Source organism: Miscanthus floridulus, chromosome 1 (genome assembly GCF_019320115.1).
Source record: "Miscanthus floridulus cultivar M001 chromosome 1, ASM1932011v1, whole genome shotgun sequence".
In the NCBI taxonomy this organism is placed as follows: Eukaryota; Viridiplantae; Streptophyta; class Magnoliopsida; order Poales; family Poaceae; genus Miscanthus; species Miscanthus floridulus.
In genome coordinates this window covers 141,520,506-141,541,268 of record NC_089580.1, presented here as the reverse complement: position 1 = coordinate 141,541,268, position 20,763 = coordinate 141,520,506, and the positions used below count along the sequence as shown (strand labels likewise).

The following is a 20,763-nucleotide window of genomic DNA, read 5'->3' as shown; positions in this document are numbered from 1 at the left end:
GGATCTTTGCTTGACAATCAAGAAGTCTTTGCTTATGCTTTGTTTATGAGTAGATACCGTGCGGCAGGCGTTTGCTCAATATGCTTAGTGAAAGCAAGACAGTTATCGGCTCTATTAGATACGGCAAAATCTAAATAGATTCATTAAGTTATCCTGTGTTGCATGTTTTAAATATTTTATATATTTGTAACACACTTCTGCCCAATCTAGATTGATATTGTTCGGCCCTCTCCTATGGTTTTATTCGTGCTTCAATGATCATTACTTTCATATTACCTTTGCAAATAGATAACATGCTCATAATGGCTGAATTATTTTAATCTAGATTGTCACATGTTGTGGGTTCATGCATGTTAATTACGTTTAAGCTTTGACGAAACTAGGTGTCGTGCGGCAGATGCAGGTTTTAGATTAGCTTAATCGTGTTTATTTGCACGTTCCTTCTTCATGGACCCCAACTCGGCTGGACTGCTGAGCTTGGATATGCGTTAACGCATAATTAATTTCACTTGTTCAAACATGTCTTCCCATGCACATGCATTCGGCAATCAGATCTTTACGTGTGTTCATCTTACGATTAGCCGAATGGTTTATAAACTTGTTGGCAGACAGCTTCCTATAGCTGTATGTCATTGTAAGTGGCTTCAGGGCCGTATATATGGAACTGTCTGGTCTCACCCGACATGTTCCGGTTTGGCATTTAACTGTTTTATCCCTTGTTAGTTTTTTTCAGGTCAAACTGACTGGCACGTTTCCGGATCACGAAGCACCCGGGCACCCGATTGAAGCCACGCTTTCCGGCTTGCTGTGTGTGAGGCACAGTGCGTCACATTTTGTGTCAACACACTTTTTGGCACGCTCGGTGGGACCATCTGTTAGTTCAAGATGGCGTCTGAGATCAACAATGATCATGTTCTGGATGTGAGCATGGCAGAATTGCTAGATAATTACAGGGATTTAGTGCTACAAGCATGTGAGCAATACCAACGGAAGTGTTTGATGTCTTTTTCCAAAAACAAGAGCAACAAAGTGTTTCAAAAGCAGTCAATGCCAAGGGTTCTTCTTCCACATCAAACTGATTACACTGAAGAGGAGGATGCTCAGAAGATGGCAGCCCTGGTTTATAAAGCTATGGGAGAAACCATGACAAACCATCACACAGCTTTTCTGAATACCTTTCGGGCAATCATGATCAGTACTTTTGGTCTAATGGTTGATAAATACTTTGAAGAAAATGTTGGCCCACTCAGTGGACCAACACTTTTCAATGTTCCAAAGCATCAAGAGAAGCCTGTTGGAAAAGAAGGAGCATCGACTTCAAATATAGGTGGATTGACTCACACTGAAAAGCAATCACATCCCACCTATGGCCAGGGTATAGGAGTGCTTCAGGATTGCCTTCTGGAGTGTAGGTACAAGGAAATTAGGATTCAGGCATTGATGTTTTGATGCACAGGATGGCTGATATGATGCAGAATTAGTTCGGCTTGAAGCCAAAAAATCAATCCTATTCATACAAGTCTCCTTATCCAGAGTGGTACAACAGAGTGGCGTTACCTCCAAGGGTGAAGCATCCAACAGATTTGACCAAGTTTTCTGGTCAAGATGATACTAGTACCATAGAGCACGTCAGTCGGTACTTAATGCAGCTTGGAGAAGCTGCTTCAGATGAAGCTTGGAGGATTCGATATTTTCCTTTGTCTCTTATAGGACCAGCTTTCACGTGGTTTATGTCTTTACCAGCTCATTCCATTGGTACGTGGGCAGAGCTAGAGCAGAAGTTTCATTCATATTTCTACACGGGTACTAATGAGAAGAAGTTGGTCGATCTCATGAGTCTGAGGATGAGAACAAATGAGACACCATTGGAATATCTTCGCAGATTTAGGGAAACCAAGAATATGTGTTATTCTCTGAATTTACCAGATGATCAACTACCTGGAATAGCTATAGCAGGAATGTTGCCGAATATCAGGGAGAAGTTGTTCGGCATGGAGTTTGATGATCTTGGCCAACTTGCACAGCGTTTAGCAGCTATGAGTAATCAGGCCCAAGGATTCAGGAGAGATAATCGCTTTCAGAAGAACAATGCCACTAATGAGGTGTATCAAGGTTTTCTGGAGGAAGCGACTGAGTATATTGATGAAGATGAGATAGCTGTAGCTGAGTTGAATTGGGCAAAGGAGCCTACTCAAATTAGTCAACGCTGGTTGAAACAACAAAAGGGAACCTATGATTTTGATGTTACTAAGGCAGACAGGCTTTTTGCATTATTGATGAAGGAAGGACGCATCAAGCAGCCAGAAGGACATCCCATGTTACGTCCTGAAGGAGTGAAAGACAAAAAGTATTGTGGCTTCCATAACACTAATTCTCACTCTATCAATGATTGCCGAGTGTTCAGAATACGAATCCAGAAAGCTATCTAAGAGGGACATTTGAAGTTTGATGGCAAGATGAGAATTGATGATCAGCCTTTTCCACAAAATATGATTTCTTTCTCTATGAATATGGTCTTTGCCAATGATCTCAAAGGTAAAGGCAAGATGAAGGTGTTGACTTCTGATAGAGCAAAGAAAAGTGGTGCTGTTGACCCGGATCGGCAAGTTACCAGTAGAGAGCTGCAGCAACGAGTTCGGTTTCAGAATAGCCGAACCGAGAAAGGTCAAACTTCCAAACCCAGAGTTACATCACGTATTTTGCTAAACAAGTGGCAGAGAGAGCAAGAGAAGGGATACTATAAGAAGCAATGGTTTATGGAAGAATGCCGGAGGTATGAGGAAGAGGTATGCCGAAGGGAGCAAGAAGAATACATGATAGAACAGGAGCAGTCTCATTGGGGTTGTTCATTCTTTAGGCATTGTTGGAATGAAGGCTTGAGGTTGCCTGCTAGAAATAATTGTCCAGAGTGTAGTGTTCAGTACTCCGAGTATAGGCAATCTCGAGTCAACCGCCGTCCCGTCTATGAAAGACTTGGAACGAAGGTTCCTGAAGATGATCGGCGCTTAAAAATAGATGATTTTGAGAATCAGCAAAGGAAAAGATTTGTAGGTCAAGGTTGGATTCATGATAGGGTGCATGATGAAGAAGCTGATTCCTATAGATACGTATGGCAAAAAGGACAGTGGTGTCCTCCAGGCCTGAGGAAAAGTCAGAAAAGAAGAGTTCAACGGTTGAGGAATAGGGAGTTGAAACAGGAAGTTACCGAAACAAAGCAAATATGGCGTCCTAAGAAGAAGCCTGATGAATGTGGTCCTTCGGCTGATGCTTGCATGGCTTTCTTCCTCCCATCAGAGTTTATAGCTCCCAAAAGCCAAGATGTCCAAGAAGAGGTGTACTCTGATTTTGATGAAAGTGAATGTTAGGATTTGATGGCCCAGCTTGTATTAACACAGCAGGCTGTTTTTGACAAACCAATCAAGAATCGTCACTTGAGACCACTCTATTTAAAGGGATATGTCAATGGCAAGCCTTTAACTAAGATGTTTGTTGATGGAGGGGCTGCTATCAATATCATGCCTTATACTACCTTCAGAAAGCTTGGGATGACTAATGAAGAATTGTTGAAAACTGACATGGTGCTTAGGGACTTTGCTGGCAACCCTTCCGATACCCGAGGTGCTATCCATGTCGAGCTAACTATTGGGTCGAAAACTCTGATTACTACCTTTTTTGTCATTGATGGCAAGGGGGCATATAGTCTACTCTTGGGCAGAGATTGGATCCATGCTAATTGCTGCATTCCTTCAACCATGCATCAAATTCTCATTCAATGGATTGGAGATGACGTTGAAGTTGTACATGCTGATGATTCGGTAAGTGTTGCTGCCGCAGAATCTACCTACTGGGAATATGAAGGCGTCGATTGTTTCTCTGGAAAAGTGTGGAAAGAAGGTCCTGTAAATGTTTTCAGCGAGGGCCAACAGCCGATCCAAACAGTCGGCTCTCATAGTAATTTTTAATGGGAAATCCTGTCGATGGCAACAAAGGAAAGTTGGGACGTGGTTTTATGTCGGCTGATAAGTTGGAAGAAATTGATGTTGGTGATGGTTCTAAGCCAAGGCCGATGTATATTAGTGCAAAGTTAGACCTAGAATATAAATCAAAGTTGATAGATCTGTTGAAAGAGTTTAAAGATTGTTTTGCTTGGGATTACACGGAAATGCCTGGATTGGATCGTTCCATTGTTGAGCATCGATTACCCATTAAACCTGGATTTCGTCCTTACAAACAACCTCCACGGAAGATATACAAAGAAGAGGTATTGGCCGATGTGATGAAGGAGGTTGAAAGATTAATAGAAGCAAACTTCATTCGGCCATGCAAGTATGCAAAGTGGATTTCAAATATAGTACCTGTATACAAGAAAAATGGAAAAATGAGGGTTTGCATAGATTTCAGAAATCTTAATAAGGCCACTCCCATGGATGGTTACCCAATGCCAGTTGCCGATTTACTAGTAGATGCAGCAGCAGGTTATGAAGTCATTAGTTTTATGGATGGTAATGCTGGCTATAATCAAATTTTTATGGCAAATGGTCTCCAAATTGGGAAGGTCCTTTCCGAATAATAGAATGTGTACCTGGCAATGCATACATATTGAAGACTTTATTTGGGGAGGAATTTACCAGAGCTATCAATGGAAGATTTCTTAAGAAATATTACCCCAGTGTTGAGGTTGGTTCATGAACGTAGATCAGAAAAGCCGATAAAAGGAAAATCGCCTTTAGCCTAAAAAATAAAACTGAGAATAGCCGATATTGTTCATATCGCCTTCAGCACAAAATAGCCGATGCAGTTTGCATCGCCTCTAGCACAAGAATGTTTATGCAAGACCGGGGTGTTTTCAGCATTTTTCTGACAGTCGCAGGCAGAATTTTACCGAAAAGAATCAAAGAAATAAGTATTCTTCCAAAAGACAAGTTTATTTACAGAAGTCCATCCTAATACAAACTACTCCTCAAATAACTTGTTGAGGACGGACTGGGGATTTGTGGACTCGGCAAGGGCGACGGCATGATCATCGTAGACCTCCAGACGCTCATCGATGTCGTCGATCTCGTCCGGGCGTCCTCCAGCGAAGCCGACTGGCTGGAAGGAGTAGTCTTCGTTGGTTCGGGAGGTCATTGCCGCCAGCCCGAGAGAAACACCAAGGTGCACACCTTGGATGACGGCCTAATCAACACGGCCGCCCACAGCATCAAGGCGTGCCTCGGATGTCTTCCCCTGGGCATTCACCTTGTCGGCAACCTTGTTCGCCGCCGCCTTCAGGCGGTCGTTCTCCACAGAAAGAGCTGGGCAGAAAAGAAAAAATGGGTCAGCAAGTAGGGGAAGCCAGAATGATGAAACCAAATGAAGATATCAGACCGGTGATGGCGTTGCAGAGTTGCTTCCGCTGGTCCTCCCATTCGGCTTGCTCGATGCCGAATTTCTTGGAGACGTCGCCTAGCTCCTCCCAGGCCTCGTCTCTCTCCTAGCGAAATTTGAGCGCTTCCTCGTGAGAATATGGATGGTGTGCATCTGCTGGTTCTGCCGGGCCCCAAGGATTGGAATGATAGGAGCTTGAAGAGCTGGAGGATCCGGAGGAGCCGGATGATGGAGTTCCCGGTTGAGCTGCTGTCGCCGGAGGAAGGAGATGATATTGGCTGGAGCTGATGACCCTTATCCTGATGAATGAGGAAGAAAAAATCAAAACTAAGAGATGAACAAGAAAATCGCAAGGGGGCAAAAAGCCGATTCGTACCCACGGCGCCGGCAGCGCGATGCTCTGCTTCCTTCCGCCTCTCCGTTGGCAGGTCGCTTGCTACGGTCGCCACTATTCGCCATTTGCTTTGATGGAGGTTAGGGTTTTCTTCTGGAATGAATTGAACAAAGGAAGTGGAGGAGACGGATATGAGAACGCTAAAACGGAGATAGCGATGAAGGCTAACGGAAGGGTCTATTTATAAGCCGAAGCGAAGAATCGTGGTGAATTCCACGGAGTCGTGGGGCGAGAATGCCGAACGATGGAGTAGGGTTTTTCCCTTTCAGCTGGGCCGCTACTGGGCTGGGCCAGGCATGGATTAAGTCGGGCGTCGTTCAACTATCTCCCTGATTTGTTGGAGCCAGCATTGTTCGGCTATACCCTCACAACATTTAAATTAGGATTCGTTCGGCTATCGGAAGAATGGAGACAATCGGCTACATTCTAATCGAGAAATTTAAAGGAGAATGGCCGATTGCTTTTTCAAACGAATAAAAATATGTAAACATGAAGTTGATTGATCAAGGGATAGAGTATATCACACTTAAGTTTATTACAAGCCCAATGTCTACTTGTTCAGAAGCTGATTGATTGCCTCTATGGCTTCAGTCCTGATTCAGCTAACATTATCTAGCACTTTCTGATCTTCATCTTCAGAACTCTGGATGCTGGATAACTTAGTTTTGATTTGCTGATCTTCTTTGATGGCCGAAGTTATCTTTAGTGAAGCTGCTTCTATGTTCTTCGGCAAATTAGCTATATGGGCCCTGTGAGACTGAATTTTGGCATTCAGTTCAGCTAGTTGAGCTTCTAGTCTGCTTTTTTCATCCTCCATGGCTTTCAGTTCAGGCTCCAAGGTTGTCAAGGAATTTCTTGTAGTCTGGATATGAGAGTGAAGATCTTTAATCTCCAGCTTCTTCAGAGATCTATCCTTCTGCAAAGCAGCCCTTGAAGATATGTTCTTGGTTGCCCTTCTCACCATGGCAAAGTGGTCATCAAGATGGGCTGCAGATTCTAGGGGAGCCTTGAGAGCAGAAGGGATATCTTGATCAATGAGTTCAAGGAGGTCTCTTATCGGAGCTGCATCCTGAACCAGAATAATGGTATCCTTGTTCAGTAGAATGATCACCTCTTTTAGCCGAGCCTAATTTTCCAGCGATAAGGTTTGTTGAGAAGTAATCTCTTCACCTTTCTCAATGATGTAGTCCTCAATAGAGAAGGAGTAGCTGGTGGTCAGTTTAGTGATGTTCTTCTAAAAGAAAAGAGAAGAAAGGAGGTGTTAGCCGATTGGGTGAATTTGCTAAAATATAGTGTAAGACAAGGCATTACCTGCTGAACTGATTGATCATTAGGATGGGTTATACCCTAGCTTGCTGGAGGACTTGGCTGAATGTTCAGAAGGGACGGGTTTGGAGCTTGATCAGGAGAAGTTTCCCTCACCGGTTCATCTAAGATTTCATCTATTCTCAATAAAGTAAATGATAATGAGCATAAGGGATAGATGTTATTAAAAAAAAAGGGGAATTGGTTGAACGATGTTACTTATAGTCTCATCAGATTTATGAGCCTTTGAACCTTCAGCTTCATGAGTCTCTGAAGCTTCACTGTCATGGATTTCTTTATTTTTGGTAGAAACTTCAGGAGTTGGTTTTACAGCTGCTGAGGTGCTGCCTAGTCTGGGAATTTCGACTTGTGGCTGCAATGGAAGTAATGAATATAGAGGTGGTCATGTTTACTGCTAAGTGGGGTTGTTAACCTGATAGAGAATAAAAGGTTCATACCTTAAGAGATAATTTGGCTTTCTTGGTCCTTGGTTTCTTGGGTAAGAGAAAACTTTCAGGTGTTTTCCTTTTGCTTTTTCCTCTTGAAGATGCAGCAGCTGAAGTAGCAGGAGTTCTCATGAGTGCCTTTAAAGGTACTGAATCCAAAGTTGCAGGAATTTTCATGAATTCCTTTAATTTTGGAGCATCAAACCCCAGAGCAGGCTTGGGACCAGCCGAATAGTACTGGATTGCTTTGGCAGGGGGAGTAGACTCAAGATCCTGTGCATAACCAGATGTTAGAATAAGAAGTGAATTCAAAAGCAGGAAATGATGAGCATAATGAAATTACCTCACTATCAGAAGCAAAATCGGGCTGCAAGTTTTTGCATAAAGGATGAACTGATATATTGAAGATATGAGCATGCCATTCTTGCCACCAAGAGACAAAGAAGGGATGAGCAACATCTATTAGCCCAAATGGAGATGGTTTGTATGTTGGCAATTCCCATCCTAATTCAAAGATTTTCTTGGCTTCCATTCTTTCTGTTATTACTTCCCTTGACTTTATGATTGTTGAGAAAAGGAATCTTGGGGGCAGCTGGCCACATCCTAATTGTCTGGCCACCATATTTGGATAGTAGAATTCGTAGGTGGACTGCACTAATCTCCCATGATGAAATTCGGCTAGCAGAATGCAAGGTTTGATAAAGGAGTTGAAGATCTCCGTGGATTCTTGACCTGAACAACCAATTTCATAGCTAAACTTGCAGGGCAAAATCAAATTTTCATTTTCTCTGTAAGGGAACCAGAGCACATTGCCGAATCCTTTGAAAAACAGCTTGAAGAAATGACCAATGTCTATGTCAATGCTGATAGATGATGCTGCTTCCCCATAAGTCTGACAAGCCTTAACCTTTGCTGTACTGCCTTCAGCATAGTTAACTGAAGGAAAACTTAGATTGAAGAGGCTCATAGAGGTTATCTGATGCATGTATAGCTGGAGCCACATCTGAATTAGCCACCAGGGACCATTCACACAAGAGATTTCTCCACCTTGGCGCATCTGAAGAGTAATCTGATGCATCATATGATAAACAGACCCTAAGAGATATTTGCCTAGTGGGATCTGAGTGCCTGCAGTTAAGTCTTCAGCCATCACCATATGATTCAGAGTTGGTTCATTGGATTTTCCACAGAAGATGAATCTGCATAGCCACATATTCATGAAGGCTTTCAACTCTTTGTCAAAAATGGTGCCAGATGCATTCATGTAGTTCTGGATGTATTTGACCCATCCACATCCAGAGCTGATGGCTCTTTGATTACTTTTGCTCTTGTACTTATGAGGGTATACTGGTAGTGACACGTTCAAGCCAATCATCATGAACACGTCGGCTAGAGTGATGGTCATCATACCATGACCAAAGATGAAGGCATTAATGGTGTCAGACCAAAAATGGGAAGCTGCTATCAAAAGGGAATCGTTTCTGGGTGTTTCTGCTAAGGATAATTCCAGACAATGACTGATGTCTTGACTTTCCCAGTGGCTGCTGCTTTTCTCCAGCATTCTCCTGTACCAATTCCGCCATCCAGCGATTGGGGGAAATTGCCAATTCTTGAACGTGTTTGGCCATCGGTTTGGCAAGGTGATCCCAGATTTGAAAGGGATTCTTTGGGTTTCCTTCTCGATAATTTCAAAAGGGTTAGGATTTCCCATTGGGCTGAGGAAATAGGAATCGGGGTTGGCAGCATAAGGGATCAAAATCTGATTCTTGTATTCCTTTAAAGGGTGATTGAAATCAAAGAGGAATAAGCCAAAAGAAGAACGGGAAGATCAAGTGGAAATTGCCGAATATAAGTGAAGTTTACCTCTGGAATTTCATCCTGGGTCGCCATTGAAGATTTGAAGTGGGTCTGAGGTTGCGCTGAAAGCTTGAATTTTTGGACAGCGGCTGCGGTGTTGAACGGTGCTGACCTAGGAGGAAGAAGGAGCTTGTGGTCAATTTCAGAATAAAACAACTTTTATCCCAAAATTGAGGGGGCATGTGTTAACACTGGATTTTGGTCGACTTTGGAAGATGACAGGTGGGCCCGCATGTGGGAAGGAGGACATTCGGCAAACAAAACAAGCGGTCGGCTAAATGCTTGTGCGGTCGGTTACTTCAGAAGGTGGTGACTCCATTCGGGAAAGCAGAAGATGGCAAGTAAAGCCGATCGAAAAGATGAAAGTTGTAATAATAAAGGACTCTGAGAGTTTAGGGCAAGGAATCGTAGTTTCCAAGTTTGTTTAAGAGTTCCTTTGTAAATCGTAGTCTTTTAGGACTCGTGTTTTGTCTAGGGTATAAATATTGACCCTCGACCATTGTAATAGGCGTTCACAACCAAATCAATACAACCGGCCCCGTGCCTACTTTCGAGTCCTTTTGTCATGTCGTCGAGTTCTTCGAGAGGAGTCATCGATCCGTCGACCTCCGTAAGTTTCGACAACCTTGTTATCATGTTTAGTATCATGCGGTGGATTTAGACGTGATGCAAGTAGTCTTGTTTGTTTTCAATGATCGTGCGGCGGATCTTTGCTTGACAATCAAGAAGTCTTTGCTTATGCTTTGTTTATGAGTAGATACCGTGCGGCAGGCATTTGCTCAATATGCTTAGTGAAAGCAAGACAGTTATCGGCTCTATTAGATACGGCAAAATCTAAATAGATTCATTAAGTTATCCTGTGTTGCATGTTTTAAATATTTTATATATTTGTAACACACTTCTGCCCAATCTAGATTGATATTGTTTGGCCCTCTCCTATGGTTTTATTCGTGCTTCAATGATCATTACTTTCATATTACCTTTGCAAATAGATAACATGCTCATAATGGCTGAATTATTTTAATCTAGATTGTCACATGTTGTGGGTTCATGCATGTTAATTACGTTTAAGCTTTGACGAAACTAGGTGTCGTGCGGCAGATGCAGGTTTTAGATTAGCTTAATCGTGTTTATTTGCACGTTCCTTCTTCATGGACCCCAACTCGGCTGGACTGCTGAGCTTGGATATGCGTTAACGCATAATTAATTTCACTTGTTCAAACATGTCTTCCCATGCACATGCATTCGGCAATCGGATCTTTACGTGTGTTCATCTTACGATTAGCCGAATGGTTTATAAACTTGTTGGCATATAGCTTCCTATAGCTGTATGTCATTGTAAGTGGCTTCAGGGCCGTATATATGGAACTGTCTGGTCTCACCCGACATGTTTCGGTTTGGCATTTAACTGTTTTATCCCTTGTTAGTTTTTTTCAGGTCAAACTGACTGGCACGTTTCCGGATCACGAAGCACCCGGGCACCTGATTGAAGCCACGCTTTCCAGCTTGCTGTGTGTGAGGCACAGTGCATCACATTTTGTGTCAATAGCTGTAGTTTCTTAACTTTTGTGGTGACTGTTGAGTTGACTTGATGCAGAGCAAGGCGTACGATGGATCTAGTCCCACCCATCCAGACTGACGAGCAGCCAAAGGCTGGCTCTAGGACGGAAAGGATGCCGGTGGACCCCATCCTGGAGTCCCCAGGTGCTTGTCAGCATGCAGGGGAGCCAATTGCCACCGTTGGTGGACTTGGCGTCGGTGAACAGTTGTCGTCGACGGCGAATGCATCGGTGATAGCACCCTCAGCAATGATGGGCGCCGCCGGGTTCTCTAGAGTAGAAGCTGTAGTTACCAGCGTCGCGCTGGAATCTAGAGCGGAGAATCTTGTGGTGTCGAAGGAGCAGACGGCGCTCCCCGAGGCATCGGAGGGCATGGTCGGACCCGCTATCTGGCCACCGAGCCCCCAGGTGGTGCCTCCAGCTGCTGCAGAGGAGGACAAGGTGGAGGAGATCGAGCATGAGGAACCTCGACCCCAAGCTGTCCGAATCCTCCGAAAGCGCGGCGATGACATAGTAATTGTCGAAGATCACCCTTGCCGGGGTGACAAAGCAGATCAAGGTTAGTACTGCGTCTGGAATGCTCCTCTTTTACATTGGAAATTGGATTTCGACATTGTCATTGTGCATTTGCAGGAGATAACTCGGACTGCCGAGCAGCGCCGCCAGCTGATAAAGAGGATGGAGCCCCTCGCCGAGGAGGACGATAAACTCGAAGAGGTGGTGAACATCTCAGAGAGAAACATCTAGAGGGCCCGGTGCGAACGAGACCTTGCAGAGTCCAACACGTGGGACCTAGAATACCAGAGGGGGTCCTGTCTGAGCAACTGGCAGCTACGTCCGAGCAGCTACGGAGCTAGTCCGAGCAGCTGGCTGTAGTCTCTAGATAACTGAGGGGTGCCTCCGAGCAGTTGGAACAGAAATCCCAACAGCTCAGAAGTGTATCCGAGCAGAAAGCAGGTACGGTATATCGGCGAATGTACTTTTTATTGCTGAACAACCATATTTTTGTTGGTAACTGTTGCGCTTGTAGAGCAAGATGCGGAGCTTGGCCAACTGCGGTTGGTCGTCGAACAACTTCGACAGAAGAAGGCAAAGGAGTCTGAGTGAGCAGACAAACTGGCGGAAGAGCTAAAAGGTGAATACCTCTTGGTCGGAATTACTGTTGAAGTAGTTTCCTTGTATGCTGGAACATTGTAATGCTTGTAGGCTACCGTCATAAAGCCAAGGCACAGTTTGATGTGCTGGTGCAGGAGGCTAGGACCCAAAGGGATAACTTCGACGCTGTAGTCGCCGCAATTAAACCAGTGCTTGACTGCGTCGACCTAGAACCGGCTACTCAGCCCGACGGCAAGTGGCAACATTCAGACACCATCATCCAGAGGTGCAAGGCAGCGTGGGAGAACTTCAAGAGCTTCAACCGCGACGCCATTGTGTCTGTCGCTACTCATGTCCTTGTGGTTGTCCGGTCCCACTACCCAACCACGGGCGTTCAGTCGATAGGGGGCGGGTTCGCCGAAGGTCTGAGCGATGCGGAGACCCAGCAGCTGGAGGATGAGGTGGAGGATGCCACGAAGAAGCTGGCCGGCGATATAGACCTGTTCGATGAGACAGACGGTGATGGCGGAGCTCGGTGATCTGCTCAGATATTGTCATCTGTAATATCTTGACGGTGTAGTTAGAACGCGCGAAAGCGCAAAAAACAATTATGTATGTGAGGAATGTTACAAGGTGCATGTGTATGCAGTGTGCTTGTATTTTTGGTGAAAAAAAATCCTCGTAGTGTTGACCATGAAGTATTTATACGGAGTATAAGTAGAGTCTGAGCAGTTAGTTTGCTACTGACCCCTATGGCCTCAGCTAGCCCATAGTCCATAACGTCGAGCGCGGAGCCCGTGCACATGTAGGAGGAATAGGCGTGACCAAGGAACCATAGCCGACCACCCATAACACAAAGCGCGGAGCCTGTAGCACGTGTAGGGAGAGATCGGAGACTGGGCCTTCTCCATAGAGAACAGAGCAAAACATGTGCTGCTCGGCGATTGTCGAAATAACTTGGAGATTTAAATAGTATAAGCGGCGTTCGAGCAATTAGTTCTATGCTAAGCTATCGGCGTTGGCTAGCCCATAGTCCATAACGTCGAGCACGGAGCCCGTGGATGTGTAGGAAGAACAGGCGTGATCAAAGAACCATAGCCGACCACCCATAACACAGAGCGCGGAGCCCGTGGCACATGTAGGGAGAGATCAGAGACCGGGTCTTCTCCGAAGCGAACAGAAAAGAAAGTATGCTGCTCGCTGATCGGCAAAAAATCTTGGAGATTTGGAGCAAAGTGTTCGGCGATTTGGAGAAAACGTGTGGCGAAAGGCGTTGGCGATTTGGAGTAAACGTGTTCGGTGATTTGGAGAAAACTTATTTGGTGATTTTTGGTGAAAATGTGTCGGCGATTTGGAGAAATCGTTCTGCGATATTGGAGAAAACCGTTCAGCGATTTTTGGCGAAAACATGTCGGCGACTAGGAGAAATCATTCGGCGATATTGGAGAAAATCGTTCGGCGATAACGTTGGAGATTTGGAGAAACATGGTCGGCGCAGTTATGGCAATTTCGTTTTGGAGTTCACAATGGAGTAGCATGGAGCTCGGCGACCATAAGTGGAGATTAAACCATAATGGAGAAAAAGTGGAGACAAGTTATGGAGACCAAAACTTTATTCAACATAAAGCAGAGAGTACATATCTAGAGCGTTTCAAGGATAGAAACGTATAAGGTGCTCGATGTGCCATGAGTTGGGAACATCGATTCCGTCTAAGTCACATAGACGATAAGACCTTGGTCGGGTGACCTCTTTGACGACGTAAGGCCCTTCCCAAGGGGAGGAGAGCTTGTGCATCCCTTCGGTTTTTTGTTTTCTACGGAGAACGAGGTCGTCGACAACAAATGAATGACCTTTGATGTTGTGGTTGTTGTACCTCCGCAAGCCTTCCAGATATTTGGCTGTGCGGACGTAGGTGATTAGGCGTTCTTTCTCGGCCCTGCCGACGTCCTCTGTCCAAATAGCTGCGGCCTGCTCTTCATCATAGTTTTCTACCCTAGGTGCTCGGAAGGCAATGTCCGCTAGTAGTATAGCTTCTGAGCCGTAGACCAAGAAGTATAGAGACACACCGGTGCTGCGACTAGCTTGAGTACGCAGTCCCCAGACTATAGCTGGTAGCTCCTTGAACCATCTGCTCGGGTGCTTTTCTTCTTTATGATATAGTCTCTTTTTGAGGGCATCAAGGATCATGTCGTTCACCCGTTCAACCTAGCCATTGGCTCTAGGATGAGCAACAGAGACATATTTGACGGAGATGCAACGGTCTTCATAGGAGTCCCAAAAGTGATGGCCAGTAAATGTAGTTTCAAGGTCAGTGATGATGCTGTTCGGGAGACCGAATCTATGGATGATATCTTCGAAGAGCTCGACTGCTTTCTTTGCAGTAGCCGAGACGAGTGGTTTATACTCAATCCACTTGGAGAACTTATCAATGGCAACGTATACGTATCGGAAGCCACCTGGCGCTGGCTTAAAAGGGCCAATCATGTCTAGTCCCTAGCATGTAAAGGGCCAGGAAGCTAGAATGGTCTGCAGCTCTTATGCCGGCACGTGTATTTGCTTGGCGAAAAATTAGCATCCTTCACAACATCGGACGAGGTCTTCTGCATCGGAGATGGCCGTGGGCTAGTAAAAACTAGCTCAGAAAGATTTGCCGATCAGTGTTCTCGATGCCGCGTGGTTGCCGCAGGAGCCAGATTGAATTTTGAGAAGTAGCTTCACTCCCTCTTCTTAGGTGATGCATTTCTACAGTATCCCTTCCTTAGCACTTTTCCTCATCAAATTGTCGTCAACCAGCACGTAATGCTTGCTTCGATGAATTAGGCGTTCGGTTTTAGTCTTGTTGGTGGGTACTTCAGCGCTGGTGAGGTACTTGATGAATTGCTCCCTCCAATCGGCGGCCGACGAAGGTACCGCCAGTACCAGCTGCTCGACGGGGGGAACTTCCTGAATTTCCTTATCTTCTTTAATGGATGTCGCTAGGAGATCTTGAACGAAGACCCCCGGCGGGATCACGGCACGAGAAGAGCCCAACTTGGATAAATGGTCGGTGAGCTGATTCTGGTCGCGTACCACGTGGTGGTACTCGATGTCGTAGAATTTTCCTTCAAGCTTCCTGATTTCGGCGCAATATGCATCCATCTTCTCGCTGGAACAAGACCCGTCTTTGTTAAGCTGGTTGATGACCAGCGCGGAGTCCCCGTATACCATGAGGGATTTGACGCTGAGCTCAACGGCTATACGGAGTCCGTGGAGACATGCTTCATATTCGGTGGCGTTGTTGGAGGCCGGAAAGTGTATCCGGAGAACGTATCGGAGCTTATCCTTTGTCGGCGTATAATTGTCGGATGGCTTCTGGTTGATGCGGTTGAGATCATGCTTGGTGCCCGGCCGAGTACACGTAGCCATATAATTGTCGGTGAAGACTTTTTAAGCTCTTCCTAGGATCCGATGGAGTCCGGGGCAAGGCTAGTAAACCAGCTTATGGCGGGTGGCGTGAGCATGATGGGGAGATAGTTTGCCATGACACTGGTGTCTCCTCTGGCGGCGCGGACAGCAGTGGCGTAAGCCTATAGCCACTGTGTTGGATTCATCCTTCCCTCGTAGGGCTCGACCCTAGTGATTTTGAAACCATGGGGCCACTGAAGTGTTCGGAGCACCCTCGTGAATGCTGGGGGCCCTTCGGTGTTGTGGTCGGCGTCGGCTGCAGCGTTGCCGACGTCAATCGCCTTGATAGCTGAGTCCGGGTTTCCGTACTCCTGGCGGCCGCGTACTTCATCTTCATGGCGACCGAAGCGACGTTGCTCGATACGCCGTCGTGCATCCCGGAGGTTGCTGAGGTGCACTCAAGCGTCCTGTTCGACCTCCTGGTCGTGTTGGCGATGGTGTTCGGCGCGGTGGCCCCTGACTCCCCCCTGGGGAGGCAGTGACTAGTCGGCGAAATGGCTTTGACTGGGGTAGCAATTGGATCTCGGTGCAGCTAATCGATGAATCGTGCTCATAGAGCACGAAGGTCTCCGATCCTCGTGGATCTCATTAACCTGACAGTGTGCCGCTTTAAGCATTGCGGCGACCTTGGCGAGCTCAGGCGTCTGCGGGAGGCGGGCGAGCTCGTTGGCGGCCACTGCCAGATTAGCGCTTGGAGTCTTGAAAACATCGTGGCCGTCAACGCGGAGAAACTCTTCGTCGAGGTCGCGGTGGAGCGGGAGTGGCCTTCCTTGTGAGTCAAGCCGATTATTTCGAGCAGCCTCGGCCCTCGCAATGCCTGCCTCGTTTTCTCGGCGCTGCGCGCGGTTGACGTTCTGGTTCTCGCGAGCGACGCATTCCTCCTCGGTTTCACCATTTTGAGGAGGGCTGTCGATGCTGACGTTGAAGATCGCGCCACCCCGGAAGGGTGGGAGAAGGAGTTGCTCGGTGAAGGTTTTGGTGAGGGTCTCCATAGAGCCCTGAGACTCGGAGGTCGGATTTTCCTCTAGGATGGTCTGGAGGGACATTCTGGGGCATCGGCCTATGTGTAGCACGTTGACGGCTGGCGGAGGCTAGATCTTGATCTGGTCGGCGAGTGGATGGGCGCATCCCACCTGGTCGGCGAATTTGGCCCTCAGAGCGTCTTGGTAAGTAGCGGCGATGTTGGTGAGCCCGAAGGGCAGAGCTGCAACTCCTGGAGTTTTTCGAGCAGCCTCCGATAGATTTGGATCGAAGGGTGGTCGGCGCTGAACCAAAGTGTTCAGGGCCGATTCGGTGATGAAGAGGCAATTGACAAGCTTCAGACCGACCCGATCGATGGACTCGATCAGATCGTCATTGTTGATCTGCCTCCTCTGGTAGCGAGGAAGTGTCCGGCGAGTTGCTGATGAAGGTGACCTCGGAGGTGGTTTCGAGATCGGATCTGCAGTCGTAGGTGCGGGGATGATCGGCACATAAACGATCCACGCCAGCTCGAGGAGCTCTCTGACTCCATCAGCGTTGATGATCCAGGAGATCGATCCGACCATGAAGATCTGGTTGGGCTGCAGGAGGGACGAAGAGCCTACGGAAAAAGCCATCTTGTTCGACAAGGAAACAGCACGCAGTCCCCTACCTGGCGCACCAACTGTCGATAGAATATCATTGGTAGTCCTCTGAGGGGTATCCCACGAAGGTAGACTGATCGGCAGAGGAGCATGAGATCAAGAACAAGAAGGCAACAGACACACACGAGTTAGACAGGTTCAAGCTTCAGTATGACGTAATACCCTACTCCTGTGGTCTGTTGGTTTGTATTAGCTATCGTATGATATTGCGTGAGTTTAGAGGGGGTCCCTGTCTGCCTTATATAGTCCGGGGAGCAGGGTTACAAGTCGGTTAGATCTGAGAGATAACCGGAAAGTAATAACTGATTATAGGAATCTTGAGATCATACATATCCTAACAGATCTCGTAGTATCTTCAGGATATCTTCCAGATGCCTTGCGGAAGGCGCCGATCAAAGTCATGCCCCGCAAGGATTCGTTTTGTGGGCTGGGCCGTCCCTGAGGGCGCAGCCCATGTGGTCTATCGTGGGTATCCGGGGTCATACCCCCCACAACTAGTCACCAAGGAGTTGCTAAATGGGACTAAAAGGCCAAAAGTACAGGGGTGCCCCTCATCAATGCACTCCCTGGTCCCTGCCCCTATTCCTTCTCTCCTGTATCCTCCGCCCTTCCTCCCGTCGTGCCCTTCGTCGGCACCCCTTCCCTTCCTCCTCAACCGCAACGGCGCCCCTTCCCTTCCTCCACCATGACGGTGCCTCTCTCTCTCTCTCTCTCTCTCTCTCTCTCTCTCTCTCTCTCTCTCTCTCTCTCGGAGCAAGGGGCCGGCGGCGGCGAGCTCCTCCGCCTCCACCTCGGTGTCGGGTGCGGGCGAGGCAGATCCAGTGGAGGGCGAGGCCGGCGACGCGGGCGCTGCGGATCCGGTGGAGGCGCCCGCCCCTCCGACGAGCTCCCTCCGTCGACGAGCAGGTGGCGGATCAGGCGGGCGGGTGGCGGATCCGACGAGCTCCACCACTACGAGCTCCAGATCCGGTGGGCGGGTGGTGGATCAGGCGCTCGGACGCCCACAACTCCGGCTCGAGGTTGCGCAGGCCCTCGTCGGTGGGGAAGAAGACAGGTGCTGTGGGGGGTGTTTTGGTCATCCTACACATCATGGTGTCAGGTTTAGGCCCTTTTAGTCCACCCAACCAAATAGGGGTGACTAAAGTTTAGCAGCTGCTTTAGCTGGCTAAAAATTAGCAGTTTGAACCAAACAGGCCCTAAGAGGTGTGCGTAGTGTGTGTGTTTTTTCCCTCGTGCACATTTTTCCCATTCAATGGAACTCAAGAACGCGACAGATTGCCGACCGGAATTCTTTCTCCTGCTCAACGCGTATAATCGCACGAAAAAGAGTTTACCATGAACACGTTTGACGATGACAAAACATCGTAGTCTTGGTAAATTGGCTTAACCAGTTTGGTAAACTGGCTGAGATGCAGATTTGGTAACATTATCGAATCATATATTAGACTTCATCGTTTCGTAGCTCTCATCTAGATAATCTAAATGCATATATAGAACATTTGGTTTTGAATCTGAAGTGAGACTTAGTATAGCGAAAACACCTATATACATGAAACATATCAGGTCCAAACCCGACATCACTATTAGAATCGGACTCCACAAAGAGTAATTAGTAGCGATGGAGCTGACCCGACAGTGATAGCTAGGAAGATATCACTGTGGGGTCAAGGCTAGATCTTACGGTGATGGGATGAGGGGTCACTGCATGTGAAGCCTCTACCCATCAATGAGAACATGATACTCGTTGCCGAGTCAATGGCTTCATTTCGAAATTTTGTTGATATATATTATTATTACATTAATAGACGTTACAGCATACTAATACTTTCTATTTGACATTTTTAATGCATCACATATATGGCCTTGGCGTCCCTGATCTTCGGATTCTTGGGTTCGCCCTCCGTCTACGTTTGGGAATGGATGAACGAGCGCGCGCGACATCAACTCGGTGCATTCTTCCGTCGAGACCGGATAAGGTGGTCCGGCAGATGTTTCAAACTTCTATATTTGTCACTTTTGGAGATGGCTCCTCGACGAGATTCTGCACTGATTCCTGGCTCCCTGATGGCCCAATCTCCTTTCACTTAGTGCTACCACATCAATATATTTTCTTTCCTCGTGCAAAGCTCGAAATTGGACGTATCATATCTGAAGTCCGGCACAAAGTCCAGATAAATAAATATAACTGGTATTGTGACCTGCCTAGCGAATAATAAGCTGGGATGGGCTCATATATATATATATATATATATATATATATATATATATATATATATATATAAACTTATTCTATAGCCACTTTGAGTTACGATAATTACTATGTTAATTTATGAGATTATAGTAACTTCATACTAAGTGGTTTATTATAACGTTATGGTAAATATCTCCGTGTGTTATAGTAACCCAACTATCGTAAATATGTATTGACATTATCGTAAATTAGTATATAAAATTATCGTAAATGGAAGTGGCTACGGAATAACTTATTTTGTAGCTGGCTACTGAATATACTCTCCCTATATATATATATATTACTCTGTAGCTGGCTACAAAATAACTTATTATGTAGCCACTTTAAGTTATGATAATTACTATGTTAATTTATGAGATTATAGTAACTTCATACTAAGTGGTTTATTATAACATTATGGTAAATATCTCCATGTGTTATAGTAACCCAACTATCGTAAATATGTAGTGACATTATCGTAAATTAGTATATAAAATTATCGTAAATGGAAGTGGCTACGGAATAACTTATTTTGTAGCTGGCTACTGAATATACTCTCCATATATATACACACGATAATTTTATATACATTTTACGATAATGTCAACATATATTTACGATAGTTGGGTTACTATAATATATGTGGATATTTACCATAACGTTATAGTAAGCCACTTAGTAAGGAGTTATTATAATCTCGTAAATTAACATAGTAATTATCATAACTCAAAAGTGGCTACAGAATAAGTTATTTTGTAGCCAGTTACACGTAGTTGTCGGGTACCATAATAAGGGGTCCCCTAAGCAAGAACCCACGCTAATTGCTTAAACCCTTTAAAAATCAAAGCCAAGAGACAACTATTGGCTAAACCCCGGCCTCGTCCGAGGCCACCTACTCTCCGCCTCGCTAGAGGCCTCACACGAGAGGCCTCGGACGGCCTACCGATTCTCCGTCTCGCTCGAGGTCGGCTCGTGAGGCCTCGGACGGGAAACCGATTCTCCGACTCACCCGAGGCCCCGCCCGAGGCCCCGCCCGGAAGGCCTCGGACGAGTTACCGATTCTCCGCCTCGCTCAAGGCCGGCTCGGCAAACAACCCCATCACCTCCGCCTCGGTCGATCTCCCTGACAGAACGTCATGCCCAATCAATGCGACCAACCACTCCCATGACATCAGCCGGACGATGGCTCGACACAGTGGAGTGGCCGACGCGACACCAGTCACATTGAAGCCATGCCGTCCGAGACATGACAGAGCAGGGGTTACCGGCCGCTGTGCTCAGCACTATGCCCGCGACTGATACCCATACCGCACTGTGCAGCCTAACTCCGACTGCTCCGAGGACAACGAGGCATGGGGAGTTAAGTTCGGGTCCCTGTAGCCCCGGAATCAGTGTACAGGATCAACTGCTCCCTCCACGCCTCGGCAGTTTACCTTAGGG

At 46.5% G+C, this 20,763-nt stretch overlaps 1 protein-coding gene across 1 annotated transcript; it reads right to left on the bottom strand.

Moving 5' to 3' along the window:
* Positions 1-14,766: 14,766 nt before the first annotated feature.
* Positions 14,767-15,231, bottom strand: LOC136464364 (uncharacterized). Its single transcript, XM_066463326.1, has one exon. It carries the CDS (start codon positions 15,229-15,231, stop codon positions 14,767-14,769), a length of 465 nt encoding a protein of 154 aa, XP_066319423.1.
* Positions 15,232-20,763: the final 5,532 nt, after the last annotated feature.

What these genes read in the sequence shown, in the direction of transcription:
- LOC136464364 (XM_066463326.1), bottom strand. Translation starts at nt 15,231, where the DNA reads ATGGTATACGGGGACTCCGCGCTGGTCATCAACCAGCTTAACAAAGAC.